The 16,825-nt window shown below is 39.1% G+C and overlaps 2 protein-coding genes across 2 annotated transcripts in view; one reads left to right on the top strand and one right to left on the bottom strand.

The window, feature by feature from the left end:
• sdccag8 (SHH signaling and ciliogenesis regulator sdccag8) overlaps nucleotides 1-6,878 on the top strand; it is a 92,472-nt gene extending 85,594 nt beyond the window's left edge. Inside the window, exon 18 of the mRNA XM_037538770.1 lies at nucleotides 6,823-6,878. Within this exon, the coding sequence (XP_037394667.1) occupies nucleotides 6,823-6,871 (49 nt within the window). The 3' untranslated portion in view covers nucleotides 6,872-6,878. The remainder of the gene's footprint in view (nucleotides 1-6,822) is intronic.
• akt3a (v-akt murine thymoma viral oncogene homolog 3a) overlaps nucleotides 1-16,825 on the bottom strand; it is a 127,101-nt gene that overhangs the window by 15,462 nt on the left and 94,814 nt on the right. The window contains exons 3-10 of the mRNA XM_017690554.2: nucleotides 15,222-15,347; nucleotides 11,666-11,777; nucleotides 6,856-7,000; nucleotides 6,485-6,616; nucleotides 5,315-5,380; nucleotides 4,702-4,770; nucleotides 2,652-2,774; nucleotides 2,029-2,157 (exon numbers count right to left, since the gene is read on the bottom strand). Of these exons, the coding sequence (XP_017546043.1) occupies nucleotides 2,029-2,157; nucleotides 2,652-2,774; nucleotides 4,702-4,770; nucleotides 5,315-5,380; nucleotides 6,485-6,616; nucleotides 6,856-7,000; nucleotides 11,666-11,777; nucleotides 15,222-15,347 (902 nt within the window). The remainder of the gene's footprint in view (nucleotides 1-2,028; nucleotides 2,158-2,651; nucleotides 2,775-4,701; nucleotides 4,771-5,314; nucleotides 5,381-6,484; nucleotides 6,617-6,855; nucleotides 7,001-11,665; nucleotides 11,778-15,221; nucleotides 15,348-16,825) is intronic.

The following is a 16,825-nucleotide window of genomic DNA, read 5'->3' on the forward strand; positions in this document are numbered from 1 at the left end:
TATTGTTAACTGTCCGAAGACAGAGCTGTCTATAGAGGCTGCGTTTCATGTATCGTGTCATTCGGACGGAGCGTTTTATAGGGTGTGAGAATATAAAATGGAGGCTTTCTTTGTTCATACATAATAGTCTTTGCAAAACTATTTAAACACAGTGTAAAGTTGTCACTAAGGGACAGGATTTATAAAATCGCACACTATGTTTGGCTTTAGAAGAAATTCAAAATGGACCAAAAACACTTACAATAAGATAGAAAATTCAAATCCATTAGCCCTGGATGTGATTCCTGCTGTCACTGAGCTACAGAGACTGTTGCTGAAAGAGACAGATGAGTAGCAGGGATCAAAACTATGAAACATCATTTACTTTCAGCTGTACAGAAGCACTTTTCTGGCGTGGAACAAAACACACTGTTCTCCCCTGCAGTGCTACTCAATTTAAGACAACTAATGCAAAGTAGCTAGCTAAGGCACATCATTTAAAATCAGCTTGATTTTAATGATTTAACTGTTAAGGTACACTGTACTCATTTACACTAACAACTACTTAGTTCTAAGTAGCTATGTTAACTCAGTATGTTATAGGTAACAGCAAGTACCTAGTGTTAAAAATGTGCTAATTCTGCCCTGAGAGCTTTGAGAAGTGAAATCAGGATAGGTATGTAAAGTTACACCAGTTTCAGGGGAGCCTGGCTATTTCCTATTTCTCCCATTATATCAGAAACATGACTGTAAAACACTAACTCCTCAAAGAATAAGGGTGAATGGAGCATAACGACTGAATACGAAAAAATTCACTTATTTTTAACCATTTGTGCAGGACCTTCCTTTAATTTTAGAAAAAGGTAGCTGTATTCAATTTTTTAAAAATCTAAGAAAACCAACCAGTATCTTTAACAGTAACAGGTTTAGAACTGTAGGACGCTAGCATTTCTTCAACTAAAAGCAGACTGGTTGGTTGAGTAAAGCGTCTCACACTCACGGATGTCATAAATTTACGAGGCATTACAGGTCCTATAACTTTCTAATAGTATAACTATACATAACTATAAGAAAGTCCAAAAGCACTTAAAAACATAAAAGCAGTTATAAACTGCAGCTTTTAATGTTCTGTGTTCTGTTTGAAAAGTGATTAGGCATTTGCAAACAATGAATTTGCAAAAGAGCTCCATTGGTGCCCATTCATTCTGGACTTGCTCAGGAGCACAGTGGGTAATATACTATAAGTGAAAATATAAGTTATTTCTCTAAAATGCTAACATGTTGGCACATCTTCCATCTAGGAGAAAATACCTTGTGTTGATGCTGATGCTGATGAGGACTTCTCATCAGCATCAGCATCAACACAAGGTGTTGAACAAGTTAGATGAAGTTTTAGCCCACATCTGCAGAGGCGTCCAACATGAAAACTACTGATTTCTCTCTGCTTTTTAGAGTAATATAAGAGTTTTTAAATGGATCCTTCTGCTTGCTGCTACTGATTTTTGCCTCTTTGTCATTATTTTCCTGTTTTTCCCTTCCTAATGTTAACCATATATCTGTTTATGAACTCTTGTGGATACACAAATATCCAAATTAGTCAGAAAGCACATCCCTAGAACCTACACCAGTTCATTGTGTATAGCACTGTGGTGTGTTAACCCATAATTCACTGGACCTGTAGGTGCACCACACTGACTATAACATACTTTAAAGATCAATATTTCCAAAATGCCCTACATCGATACTCCACAAAAACACCCAGATGCTTAAAAAAACAGAAAGCTCACAGTCATAGCTGTATAATATAACAAATATATACTTATAAATATAACAAACATAGAATAATTCAATGATTCTCTGAAAACTTCACTACAGGGCATAACCTTCAACCCTCACACCGTCACACATGCACTTTGAGTACAGCATAGTGCAGGAATGAGAGAAGGATTCTTGATTCCATCACATCATTGTATAAAGTACTATTGATTCTGTGGAGTGTGGTGTATCTTTCTAAGGCAGTGAGGTGGAGGAGGACCATGATCTCATTACCTCAGGCGCTAGGTACTCGGGTGTTCCACAGAAGGTCTTCATAGTAGCAGCATCAGTGATTCCTTCTTTACAGAGCCCAAAGTCTGTGATTTTAATGTGGCCATCCTTATCAAGCATGAGATTCTCCAACTGAGCAGAGAGGAGGGGAAAAAAGAATGAGTACATATTGCCTTTCTAACAGTATGGGATAGTCTTTTGTTAAACTCAGAAACGCTGCTTGTTCTGACAGATTAGAGAACATGTTGACGCCTGTATGAATAAACCATTTACTCCATCTACATTTCATATGCCATGGCAGAGAAAAAGGAACTTCCAGCTATTCAACCTTTCAATTTTAATGGCGAAGTCTTTTTTCAAGTTTCTTGGCGCCTCTACCGCCAGCTCAGTCCAAGGCTGCAAGCAAAACACTGTGTCATCTTCCACAGCCGCCAGAGTTTGATATTGCCCAAAAAAGAAGCTTCAAACTCTAGAGCTTTTAATTACATTTTCCATGTCCCGTGCCACATGCTGAAATAAAAGCAGTGCACAGAAACCGGAACTGGCTTTTGCAAAAATATGTGATTACTTCCCTCTTTCCTTTTTTTCCCTTTCTCTCTTTCATTATTTATTTATTTTTTGTTTACCTTGAGATCCCGGTACACTATCTTGGCGGAGTGCAGGTAGTCGAGGGCGGAGACGATCTCGGCACCATAGAAGCGTGTGCGGTCCTCCGAGAACACTCGTTCTCTCGACAAATGGAAAAACAGCTGCAGGATAAACAGCAGGGACAGGATTGCAATAATTACTGATTTATTGGAGGAAATTAACACAACACAAACTGCCTCCCATCGCCATATTGAGATGATAGATGGCGGGGCCCTCGGAGGACGCCCGACGAACCCAGACAGCAGCTGGCGCATCATCCCCGGCTTTCCAGAGAGAGGCCGGCGCGGCCTGTTAAATCAGCATTTTAATCAATACACCAATCTTGTTAAAGGCAGCGCTAGCGCGCTCACGGGCTAACGTCCCATCAAAGTGTCAGGAGCGCCCCTTCCCCCACAATCATCTCCCTCAGTTTTTTTTAGGGAGTATTCCCCTCTCTCCTGTCTCTTCCCCCAGTCAGATGTCAAGGGTTTCTGTCAAACTACTTGGCCCTCTTTTTTGCTCTAGCTCGTCTTCTACAAATTACCCAGGAGCCTGGCTGGGAGTCTTTGCTGTTTAATTGCTGTGGGAGGGGGTTGAATATGGCTGTCCGGGGAGCACTAACGGGCCCGCTGATCAGTCGGGGAAAGAGGGAGCGGAGCGGTGCGGTGTAGAATGGAGCGGTGTGGATGAGGACAGGTGTGCCTTCATCAGCGCACTGGCAGCTGTGAATGTGGCAAGGCTGAAAGGGGGACAGACTGCGCTGGGCTGGTGGCGTGGAGGTGAGGAGCTCTGGCTGGACCAGGCTGGGGGAGCAGGTGACACTACAAGCTGAGGGAATGAGAGCGAGATTGCCGCCTCCCTGATTAAACAGCACCGCTGATGGTGGAATTTCATTTATCAAAACCCGAGCCCCAGAAGATGCTCGCCCTGTGCTCTGACTTGTGCCAATGAAGTCAGGAACCTCAAACTTTCGCCAGCAGTAAAAGATTAGTTTCAGGTTTTTGAAGAAAAAAAAGTCACATTTTCAAGTGTCATCATAACAAACAATGTTCATGGTGATGTTCAGAGGTCACACAAAGTAACAGAAAACAATAGCTCAAGACTGAAACAAGTGAAAAGGTCCAGAGTTTAATGTTTCAATCAAAATCACATTTGTGCTTGTAAGTAGAAAAGCAGATATTTTACAATGAACTGCACTTTTTTCACATCGAAATATAGCATAAAAAATCTAAATATAAATCCCAGCACATGATTATACTTAAATAGCTCAGCAGAACAACAGAAATAACTCTATACTTTAAGTAGACGTGCACTGCTCATGAATTTTTATGTCTGATTGCCACTTATTTACATATTATTATTATTATTACAATTTTAAATACCCGAACCACACAATGCTCCTTAATCATCAAAGTTGTCTCTGGCTAAGCCAATTTTGTTAGTCATCAATTTCATCTTTGCCATATCTGTATGACCAAAACACATCCAGCAGGAGTTTGTATAAAGTTGAGAGCAACAGTTGAAAAACCTGAAAAAATTCTTGATTTGTGGTTAACTAACAAAAAACTGCTACCAATATCTATAATATCAGTAAAAATATAAAATAATAATACTAGAAAACAATCACACTACACCATCATTCTACCAGCAGTCTGTATCACATTCAAGACATTTGATCTATTTCACATTTTATTCTTCCCTATTGTTGCAATTGTTGCACTCACTGCTCAAGCTAAAGCTACTCCTATGAGCACAGCAATGCCGCCAACTGCTGAATGCTGTCATTTTATTGGCTACTTACTGCATGAATTAGGGTGTGCTTTGTATCAATGATAAAACATTTTTGAATAAATAGCAAAATATGAACAGAGAAGACACAAGAACACTATCTAAACTCCTCTCTGACTTCACTCACCCTGTTAATACACCTAACACTGCTCACTGGAACAGTTCAGCCACTCCAAATGTCACTTACCATTGATCAACATACAAGAACCACAAACCACCACAACTTTCTACAGAGATCTGAGCACCCACAACTGCACATACCTCTCCTCCGTTGACGTACTCCATCACAAAGCAGAGGCGGTCTTTTGTTTGGAATGAGTACTTCAAAGACTAAAACAGCAGGCAGAGACACGCCATTAGAAAAAGCACACAAGAACTTAGCATATGTCTTTGCATACGCAAACATCGAAACGTATGATGAGAAAGAAGAATCTTTTCAAACTGCATGCTAAAAGTGACATTCTTCTCCCAAGAGCACATTAAAAGGGAAAACACTCAAGCAGAAGCTCTGCTCTTTACTGCAGGCCTTGATGCTAACTTTGAAATCAGGTGAAGGTGGAGAGGTAGCAGCATCTTGTGCTGGGTAAATTGTTTTGTGTTTTTTTTTTCTCTCTCTCTGAACCTGCTGTGTATCAAATGTGGCACACAACAGCATCTGGAGTGTCAGTGAAATTACCTCTCGCTGGCGACTTCTCAACAGATGTACAGCTACATTTGGGCTGCTAATTTATAACAGTTTATTCTCTGCATTATAATTAGGCTCTTGGGAGAACAAAATTATATATTAGATGAGCATTGTGAAGCTTTAAGTTGCCAACAACTACTGTATGTGTGGGTGCTGTATGCAGAGTCATTAGGGAGCAGGTGCACTCACAGTTAAGAAAGGGTGTCTAGTGTTTTTCAGCACTCGGCTCTCAGTGAGTGTGTGAGCCACTTCATCCTACAGGAGAACAAAGAAAAGGACATACCTCCTGATTTTCTCTCCTAACATTTCACTAATGAACTATACATTCTGTATGATTTCAGTGCAGTGCTATATTCCTAAAGGTTTTATAAAGGGTGCACACCTAATAAAGGCAATGGTTATATACAGAACTATAACAACTAGTAGAACTATTTCAATGTGTCTTTGCCTTTCAGAAAATGGTTCTTTTTATGTGTGCTGTTCTAATGATGCTTTCTGTATAAGCTTCATGATAGAAAACCTTGAAAATCATTCTATATGGCTCATTCCACTGATTAGAGTTAAAAACACATTTCAGACTGGAGAAAAATCCTTTCGCCTTAAGCGATGCCATTCCCTTAATTCCATTTGATCACTACTAAAACAATTATAACAACTTTTCCAAATGTTTAGGTACTGACAATTTTAGCTACTTCTGAGCAGAACTCTATAACGCTGACCAGTATATAAGCAGCAAAGCTTCAAATAGTTGTAGACATAAAATCATAATATTTTTATTAAAACATAAAAATTTTACTTAATTTCAGAAAAATTTCAGTTTCAGTTTTGGTAGTGACAATTCTTAATGTACCAGAATCATTTTTAGATGTTTGGGGCCCGTTTACTTCCAAACAGTGTGATCTAACTGCTCACCATGTGGCCATGAGGGACATCCTCACTCCCTTCTCTAAAATGCAGGGACATGGCTAAAATAAGGATCCACATTAAGATTGAGACTCTAAAACTTTAAATTTATGAGAAATCTATATATTTCAGGTCAAATGTAAAAGGTCCTTTAAAAAACAACACTGGAAAAATGCAAAAACATAAAAAAATAAATAAAATATTTTCAAAAGTTCCATCTCCCAACAGAAATGGTGATTTTGCATATACTTAGCTTAATACTATCAAAATTTTGGTCAAGGGAAATTTGGTTTTCCATGACATGAGCTCTGAGCAATGAAAGGATTAACCAGTCATCATTCCATTTGTTTTTAGATCTGTATGCTTTCTGAGGGGTGTAGTATTCAACATATATTAAGTATATACTATAAGTGTTTTAATCTCTAGTTATTCAAATACCAAACTAATACAACATACCTTTGCTATAATGACCTCTTTCTTCAAAATCTTCATTGCATAGTACTTTCCACTTGCCTTCTCCCTCACAAGAATGACTTTGCCAAAAGTGCCTTTTCCCAGTAGTTTCAAATAGTCAAAGTCATTCATTGTCTGCAGAGATAACGGACATGTGAGTCATGTGACAAAATACAAGTACAGTGAAGTACAGTGAATTTGTGAGAACTGTCAGTAAACCATATTGTGACTACCATGCTTCCAAATATTAATGAACTAAACTACTTTTTGTCTTGTACAGCTGCTTTAGGGTGATTTTGATCACAATCTTTCACCATCATCTTCTCCTGACGCACATGTAGGTCAGTGAGCGTGAGCAGATGGTGTGGTGGTACCTTGCGTTTATGGTGACTGATGGAAATGTCCATCTCCTCCTCTCCGATGTTGTCTATTTGGGACGTAGGACTGCACTGGATCCGCTCTTCTTCCTGTCTTTGGAGTTTATCTGCCACCATCTGGATTGCATCTGTCCACTCATCCCTTAAAGTACACACACAGACACAGATGCACAACCGAGAATTAAAACACACAAGATGCATCCAAGAAATGCCATTTGTTGGAAAACCACAGCTTTTTGAGATTTACAAAAGTCTTAGGATTTATAGAGAAGGAGCACGTACAAGAGCTGAAATAAGTTTCAAAAGCAAGAGCGGCTCTCAGGAACCAGGCTGTACACAGAAACTTCTGAAAAAAAACATAACAATAGACCCTCTTTCCCATGGAGGCCTGAGCAGATTACCTCAGTAATTTATGATGCCACATTCAGAGCCGAAGCAGACACTTTACCAGGATAATTTAAAGTGACTGGGATAGCCACCCCTTCTCTGCAAACAGTGTCTCCCTCCATTGAGTTTTCATTTGTTGTGCAGCACATCTGCTGTACAGAATCAGCGGTGCATTCAGACTGCTGAGCATGTGTGTTTAATAATGATGAATTCATCTCAAAGAGGCTTGCTGTATGTCACTGTTTCACCAGAGGCTTGTTTTGGCCCCTTTTTGGAAGACATCAACACATTGTGAAATTCATGGTCACAGTATGAAGATGAATGATAAAACTATATATCAGTACTTTATGTGGTCAATGTCAATGTGGTCACTAGTGTAAATGAATATCAGGGTTCCCACCTAATTCAGTAAGAGGCTGAGTATGTTTTCAATACTGTTTTGTCTGCGACCATCACAAAAAAGCTTCTACTTGTTTTACTGCTGAATGGTGCGCATTATTATTAGTAGGGCTGCACAAATAATGGTATCAAAATCATAATCTTCATTTATTCTTCAAATCAGGTTGAATCAAGGACAGCATCAGTTCTGTGCCACATGACCTCAAGAACACTGTAATACATGTAATACATTTGGACCACCATAATGGACCACTGATAATGATTACACCCACTAATGCTACTTTCCACTAACACTCGATATCAATTAGCGTCAAACTACAACTACAATCTTCACTTTGTATGTTTTAGATTGAATTCTTCAGTAAATCCTTCAGACAAATTCTATGTATTATTGAGATCCACTTGTTGAGAGTTCATGCCATTTTTCTCCCTTTCGATGATACATACAAAACCTACTTGATTGCCAAAAGCTCCAACTTGCAGTTGGCCATTGTTTTACAATTGTCTATTTTTCAACTGGGATTTTGTAATAATGTTAATTTCCACTATGTTTAGAATTGTTTACAAATTATAATTTTTTTGGTTAGAAAGCTATTTTTTATGTTTTCTTTTAATTATTGTAATATGTGTGTTTATATAAACATAAATACAAGAAAAAAGGAAAAAAAAACATTTGAAATGTTGTGAGCTAGTCTGAAGCTCAAAGTTTGGCTCCAGAGTTCTCCTTGACGTCACCAGACATTGCAAAGTTTTGGTAAAATCCCCCCCAGCACAGCTGATTTAACATGTTGGTTTATTAATAAGCCAAACCAGGTACTGGAGGACAGCTGTGTCTGTGTGACTGAGTGGCCTGCTGTGACATCATCGATATCAGTTAGAATTTGACGTTCTCAATATTCCGCCATTCATTCTTATGGGAGGTTTATGAACTTACTTGTATTAAAAACTACCAATCCGATCGACTCCAAAAATACACAGCACAATACCTAGCTTCTTCAGCTGTTAAATGGAAACATTGACATGCATAAATTCACGGTATTAATTAGAGCGCCTCAAAAAGCATTCTATTGTTATCTCTCATACTTCTTCTTATTCTTCTTCCACACTTTTCTGTGATTAATCCAGTCCGAATCACTTAACGCACAGACTCTGTTCAAACTGCGTTTTGAAAGTCTCAGTACTGTGACTTGTGCTATGTATTGGAGTCGATTGGTTTGGTAGTTTTTAATAAAATGAAGTTTAAAAATTAAAAACCTCCCATAAGAATGAATGGCGGAATGTTCAGAACTTCAAATTCTAACGGACATTGATGATGTCACGGCAGGCCACTCAGTCTCACAGACACAGCTGATCACGCAGGGAATCTGCTTTAAAATCCTTAAACTTTCACCTACAAACTCCTTTTCAGTTTTCAGTTCAGAAACTTTCTAAGGAGGAACTCCTAAGGAGGTGTTGTTCACCTACACAGAAACACACAAACTTGCAGCTCTTTTCAAGCACTCTTGCAGTTCCTTCAGGAAATGCACATCTAGTGTTATTTGTTATTATTCTAATTTTTCTGAGTAAAAAAAAATGCTTACTGACCAGATAAATGTATTTTTAAATGTACCTTTCTCTGGTGCCTCTAAATCTGAATATCAGAAGTATTCAGTTCTGTTCCTCACGTTTATTTAGTCTTATTCTACTTTTTTATTATTATTTATAAATAAAATAATATAATAATAAAATAAATAATAATAAAATAAAATCTTGGTAGGGGAGGAAAATTGCACGCTGTTCTCAGCAGGAAGAAGGGATCTCTCTACAAACCTCCCATGAGATCTTTACCACCACAGGGGCAGCCGGAGGCAAACCAAGTGCTTCCCCCTGGTGGTCCAGTATCACTGTCAAACCAAACAACTTCACCGTCTGTGTTCATTTGAGCTGCTTGACAATCTACATCTGAGAAATGTTTTCTAGGTGAGTGGGAGCAGCACCTTTAGTGGCACAGACAGAGCATCGAAAGTATGTGGTCACTCTTGACATAGTTATAGACACAGACCGCCAAGACTGTCACCTTATGAGGGACCTCAGATGCACTGCAGTGACTGGACAAAGAGGAGCCACAGGCTTTCAGAAAACCCATTTGAGATATTTTGCAAAATCCCAGTATTATTCTGCATCAGTAATCCTGTAGGAAGCTTCAGAGCCAGAGACACTCTCTCAAGGCCGTGTGGATGAATGGGTGCAGACAAGAGTATAATGAGTGTGTTTTTCTTTTCTTTTTTAAATGCTCTAACTACAGCAAGGCATGATTCCAACTGCTGCCACCTCTCGTCTTCCTCACAAGCAAGCCTACCGTTCACTGACCTTCTGCCAGAATGTGCAGACTCACTTCTACCGAGATGTGTGTTGGGGTGGTTAAATATGTGTCCTGATCTACAGTACTGTGCAAAAGTTAGAAAAAAAGGGCAAAATATATTTTAACAGAAAATTACACAGAAGCCTCAACAACTAAATATACTATCAAAGTTTTCAGCAATTACAGTGTCCACTCTTGGCCTTTATTACAGCTTCCATTCTTTTCTGGAGACTTGCCTTCAGGATCTTCAAAGATATTTTCTGCACATCCAAAGTTCAGTCATAGAAGCTGGCTTCTTTTTTTGCTTCTGATGATCCCAAACACTTTCAGTGTTGATGAGATATGGGCTCTGGGGTGGTCAATCCACTGTTCTCAGAACAACAACAGCTACTTTGTTTGAATTGCACATTTTTCATCTATCCTCAGCAAGAGCTTCCTGACAGCTACACATCCTTTTAGACTCAGTGTTGAGTTGTCTTTTCACAGTGGAAGGATGGTCTTTTTTTCAGATCTGAAGCAAGAGTAGAATGTGATTTTCTTCTCTCTCTCAAAGATAAAAGATTTAAGTATGGTTTATCTCAAGGGTCGGCAACTCAAATGTTAAGAAGAGCCATTTTGTCCTTTCAACAAAAATCAAACCACTTTAGAAGCTCCAACATTTCATGTCCATTTTACCATCTTGGCTGTAAATATGTCTTAGTAGGTATTAATGTACTACAGTAGTATAGGAAAAAAATATAATGGCCTATAAACGAAAATCTGCTTTGCTTTTTCGTTAGCTACTAGCTAGGTGAGATTGTTATATTTGTTGCTATGGTGATCAGCATTCTGTGCACCAGTTTTCAGGGTTAAAGGGTGAATAAGCAGTTATCCATTAACTCCAGTGTTTAAGACCATTTATTGTTAAAACTGTGTTAGAACGATCAACAGAGCTTTATTTCACTGCAAAGATTATTTTATTTTTACCTAAATGTCTAATTCTGCTGTCAAGCCCCATCTTGCTGACCCCTGGTTTATCTGATGGTGACAGTTAAAGAAGTAAATCCCTCTTTAAACTCCTGTTTCTTCACTTAGTTTTCTTTGACTTTGCCTTTTCTTATGGAAGTGGATTATCTTACAGGTAATCTCCTCAGATAGATGTCTTCAAAATGAATAACTTGTACTTAACAGCTTCATAGTGAGAGACACCACACTATAAATACAACATTACGTGCTCAGTTTTTATAGTTTTCCTTTTTTATAGTTTTCCAATTTTAAGTCAGTTACAGTGCTTCATCTCCCATTTCAAAAAGAAACCCAGTTTGGTCCACTCACTACACAACTCAAATTATTCCATTCTGTGCAATACCATTACTGCAGTGATTAATTTCTCATAGTAAATGGCTATCAGGCAGTGTGTACTTTTCTACCTCCTAGCCAGCTAGTATACACTGCTTCTATGTTTTGTTTGGATTTCTAAGCACTCATGGCTCCTGCTGAGAAAGAAAGGAACAGCTGGAGGATGCAGGCCAGTGCATCTTTAACGCTCGCTTTTCAAACGATGATAGAACAATCATCCTGTTTAAGTTTGCGTTTTCCACACAAAGCTTTTCTCCATGAAACGACAAGCTGTGTTTATAAGAACTGAGGACTTCTGCTGTAATTAACAACTACTCTTCCCCCCTTAGAGACTGGACTCACCTTTCCTCTGGAGTGTCTACATGGAAGGTCCTCTCAATAACTGTGGTCCACTGAAGACATCTGATAATGAAAGTGTTGGGCTTTGGTCGCTCTGTTTTCATTAACTGGCATTCTGAAATAAAGAGAAAGAAAGAGAGGAGAGAGGAGAGACGGGTGAACTGTTAAGGCTAAAGACCATACTGAGCGGTTACTACAAGATCTAAATTGGGAAAGCTGACCTACAATCTAGAGCATACTTTATATGTTTAGTGAGGTCAGAGTGGCCAGCTGCAGGCAACTGTAGTGAACCCTGTGTGATAAACAGGGGTGTGTGGTAAAACAAATGGCTGTTAGTTGAGGGGACACTGGGGGGGGGGGGGGGGGGTGCACACAACACCACAGAGAGACGAATGAGGCAGAGAGAGACAGGGAGAGGGAGAGGGAGCTGGATTGAGCAGAACGTGGAGGGCTGTGGCATGAACAGCGCTCAGGTCTGCCACGCCAGCTGTTTCTCCATGAGCGGACACTCATTTCTGCCACTAATGCATTTCTGCTTGTGGGGAGTAAAGGTGATCTGAGTCCAGCTCATTGTTACAGCAGCATGGACAATGACTGGACGACAGGTGAAGCACAGCCACCGGTCTGTCATGAGGACCCTCAGCTGGCCAATTCCAGCCACCTCCGAGCAATGCTGCGGCCTAAATATGGTCCCGAAGGTTAATGGTGACGGCGCGGAGGTCGCAAGGCGGCACGCTGCACGGCAACTCGTACCTGGGCAGCAGGAGAAAATTGGAGGCGCCCGCTGCGAGGCAGAAAAACAAGGTCACAGCAGCCGGAATGTGACACCTCAGGAGGAGCCGGAGCAGAGCGAGCTGACAGCATTGTTTGCTTTGCCACACAGGATCACAGATGACGAGCTTTGCTTGGAGCAAGAGTCACAGAGGAGAGCGAGCATGCCAATTAAACAGCCGCAGAAGCTGTGACTTCCACCCATCGTGCCATACTTTAGCTTTTTAAGGCGTTCTCAAGTCTAAAATAAGGCTGAGAGGGTGCCAAGCACAGAAAACATCAGGAGACAAACATGGCAAATGCTTCGTTGCAAATTAGGACCAACTAGCTTCAAAGGACTTTCCAGAAACAAACTTGCATTTAAAAATGCAAATTTTGCATATGTGCTTCACGAAGGGCGCATATCATGGAAAGTAAAAGTTTGATATTGTATATATACACTGCCAAAATCTGAAAACATATTGTTCATTTCCAGTCCATACATGTGAACTAAGCTGCAAAAACAGCATCTTTTAAATTAGTTGTTTGTGAATTCATGAAAACCAGTACATGTATGCATATCTACCTATTCAGCCCTCAGCAGCTTAGTCCCACCCACCCATGCTTAAGTTATGAAGAGAGTTCCAGCCCATACTGCTTTTTTAAATGAGACAGCCAATCAGACTCCATTTAAATATATATGTCTTGAAGGCACAGCAATAAACATGCCTGTTTACTTAGAAGGGTTAAAGAAAGGCTGGAAATAGTTGTAAAATGAACCACACAAATGTTCACAAATTGCAGATGGGAGATAATAAAACAAAAAAAAAGTGGTATATATACCTTTAAAATTAATGTGAAAATACACTTTGGAGTGCAAGGTGGTACAGACTGTATTACCTTATTCTGTCTTTCATTAAAATATTACATTTGAGTTTAACCTCTATGTGATAAACTGAACTAATTGCTGGGACTGAAATGGCAAATTGGTCATATGTTGCAATCATTGTTAAAAAGACTAATTGCTGGATACTGTGCTGCCTGGAGGGCAGTGCAGGTCTGGTCAGCGTGTGCGTGTGTCTGTGTGAGGGGACTGTAGTCGGAGCAGTCCGGAGGCGGGCGGACGAGCAGGCTAGAGGCAGCTCAGGCCGCTGGGGGAGAAAGGCATGCCATTTCAGAGAGCACATTAGACTATCAGCCTCCCACAACCACCTGGCCTCCCAGCTTTCTGCAACAGATGTGGCAATCCTCTCCCCTGCCAAAGCAGCCCGGGCCGGATGTATGGCCACCCCTCTCTCTTCCAGGCTTTAGATTAAAACCTGGCCCGGCCTCCTGACGGATGGAGGGCTGGAGAGAGAGAGAGAACGCAGCTCACTCCATGTGTCCGAGAGCCAGTTTCTAGGGCCGGATACCCAGCATGCCATGCAGGAGCCTTCGCGCAAGCGCTCTGTGCTGCGTCTATTTCTAGGCACGTGGCAGGGGCTGCATATGCTAGTGGCTTTCTTTCACCGGCTGCCCACTGACAACTACTGTATAGCATTATAGACATGCTGAAAATTCATGAATATGGGTGTTTCTGCAACTACAGGCAGTTTTGGCTGTACACATTTTGGAAAAACAGTGAAAATATGTTTACATTAGCTTTGAAAACTTATAATGTATTTGAATCGGTCATGAAAATGAATCTATAAAACATTTAAAATACAATAGTTATAAATGCTGTTGGGACACATTGAAAACACTGAATATGACAAGATGATTTATTTTATTTTTCTGTAAACGAAGAGACACTTAGAATAGCATTAATTTTGTCTGTGTGCTCTTTGAGTAATGCGTGTTTCAATCTAAAGTAGGTTAGTTTGGTTTTGTAAAAACATTATTTTAGGTCATTTGGCATGTGTATAGAAAAAGAACGGCATTATTGAATGACCAATAACAGTGTTTATTTAATATTCTTTTGATTTACATATATAATGAAGTTTCAATTTACAAGATTTGTTTTTGTAATTCAGTAACTTATTTTTATGTATTTGAAGATATTAAATATCTAGAACATGAAGAAAAATGGGACTTTGACCCAAAATGTGCTTCATAAATTACACCAGCTCAGTACATTTAGCAACAAATTTGTTTGTGAAATAAACCGTTCCCGATGTGTTATGCAAAAATATGTTGTATATATGTCATATCAAAAAATTCACTTCCAGGACCTAAAACTATCTGTACTTGCAGAAACTATATATGAATATATGATGATGAATAAGATGCTTTAATATTGAGCACACACACATGATTATAAGTCTCTGGTTAATACATAGTTAAATAAGTTTTGGTATGGTAAAGCCACTGGGACTGGAGCGTTTAGTTTTATAATAATTTGTTTTTCTACAATTTTTTAATGGACATTTTTCTAGATATAATGATATGATGTACTGATATAACATTTTTTGTATCACAACCACATCATTCTCAAATCAGTATCAAAGTCAAGGAACTGAAAGATTTTGAAACCATGCATAACTGAATTTTTTCACCATTCTGTAATTATTCGTTTATTTTCTTGTGCCAGACCATCAGGTGGACAAACAATCAAAGCACGAGATTCACATTAGCACATTAACACCATGTAAGCAGACCCACTTTAAGATTTTAATTTGTCAATGAATTCCCAGATGTCCTCTAATTTAGGTGCAAGATGTTCCATATCCATAATGTCCTTCTCGTTCTGCCGGTGAAAGAGACAAGATCCACCACTGAAAACAACCTGCACTGATAAAATTTTAAAATGCAATGCCTCATAATTACTCACTAGCCACAGAGAAGTTATTGAGAGGGTAGGGAAGGTCTGCATCCTGCGGCTTCTCCTTGTACCCAATGAAGGATCCATCCGTCTTTAGCAGAAAGTAGCGTGGTCTCCAATTCTTGATATACTCACCTGTTGAGAAAAGTCAAAACGTGGTCACATCAAATGAAGAAAGACAACTATATAGAATATAGATATAGAAAGAAAACTATATCTGCACATTAACAAATTCAACTGCATTTTAATCCAATTATATTAAACAAAGGAAAAACATAATAATTTTGCTATAAAAGCAGCTAAATTAAAGTAGATTTGCCATTTATATTACATAAAACGTTCATACATCCATTCATACAAAGTAGCAAAGGTGGAAATAAGCAAAGGAGGGTGATATAACTTTATATTTTATATTAATTTTTTTTTTATATTCTATATTACTATCAGTCGTCAGCTGTTGTCAGATATGTCTGTTAATCAGAAAATCAAAAATGTAGTTTCTCTCAGGACCAATAAAATTTCTCTCTCTCTCTCCCTCTCTCTCTAATAATATAAATACTGTAGCACTGGGGGTGGAGTTACCCAGAAGTCTTGACTTCTCTCAATGAGCTCTAATTTGTCCTACTTTTCATCAGTTTTGAAAAGGGTTTTTGGTGCTTAATATCTAAGAGCAGAGGTTGCTTGTTATATGGTAGCAAGTGAGTAAGCCTGAGTTAAGTGCAAACTACAGATATCAAATAAATACATAACACTGATGCACACCTGCTCTATCACTCTCACTGCAAGTCTCCAGCTATTGCATTAATTCAATTACTGTTTTATTTAGTTACTTTTGGTCAGTATTCTTGGGTCACTTTCCAGCTTCACACCTGCAACATACCTATCAGTGTGTAAAGTTAAATCTAGCTAGTTACAGCCTATTGACTCACTTGTATTACATGATGCTGTTTTCAAAATGTACAAATTTACCAGTTCAGTCTTTTCTGATCAACAGAAATGAGCATCACTTTAGGAGTCTCTATACAGACTGGCATGCAAGCAAAAAAATCTTTTTCTGACTGTTATAAAATAATCCACTAATTATCTGTGATTGATCAAAATGTTTGGCTGCTACTTATAAATCTACAGCATCTTAAAGGCGGCTGACATTATGAGCCAACTGTAAATAAGCCATCAAACACTATGCTGTGCACTCCGCATACAGACTTTGAATCATTTTTGTTTGCCAGTTCGCACCAATCAGCAGAACTTATCTTGACACATTTGTTGCTGATCCCCGTAGACAGCACACAACAGTTCACCATTTATAATATTGACAGCCTGCAATGATTACTAGTCCTAAGTATTTAAATACACAGATGTATGCACAGATGTATCTACAGCTTATTCTCAGTCTGTTTTCCACAGAACTGAGAGATTTGTTCATTTATAAATTTCAGCTCATAGGAATTATGATTATTCCACATCCTTTTTATTAGAGTGGCCATCGTATCACTGACCAAACATCAGGATTATATCATTAACATGGCAACAACAACATCTGAGCCGGATGTCAGCTCAAGCATCATCTGGCCAAATTTGAGGCCAGGTGTTGGAGTGGACAGAGCTGAGGC

Source organism: Pygocentrus nattereri, chromosome 5 (genome assembly GCF_015220715.1).
Source record: "Pygocentrus nattereri isolate fPygNat1 chromosome 5, fPygNat1.pri, whole genome shotgun sequence".
Lineage (NCBI taxonomy): Eukaryota > Metazoa > Chordata > Actinopteri > Characiformes > Serrasalmidae > Pygocentrus > Pygocentrus nattereri.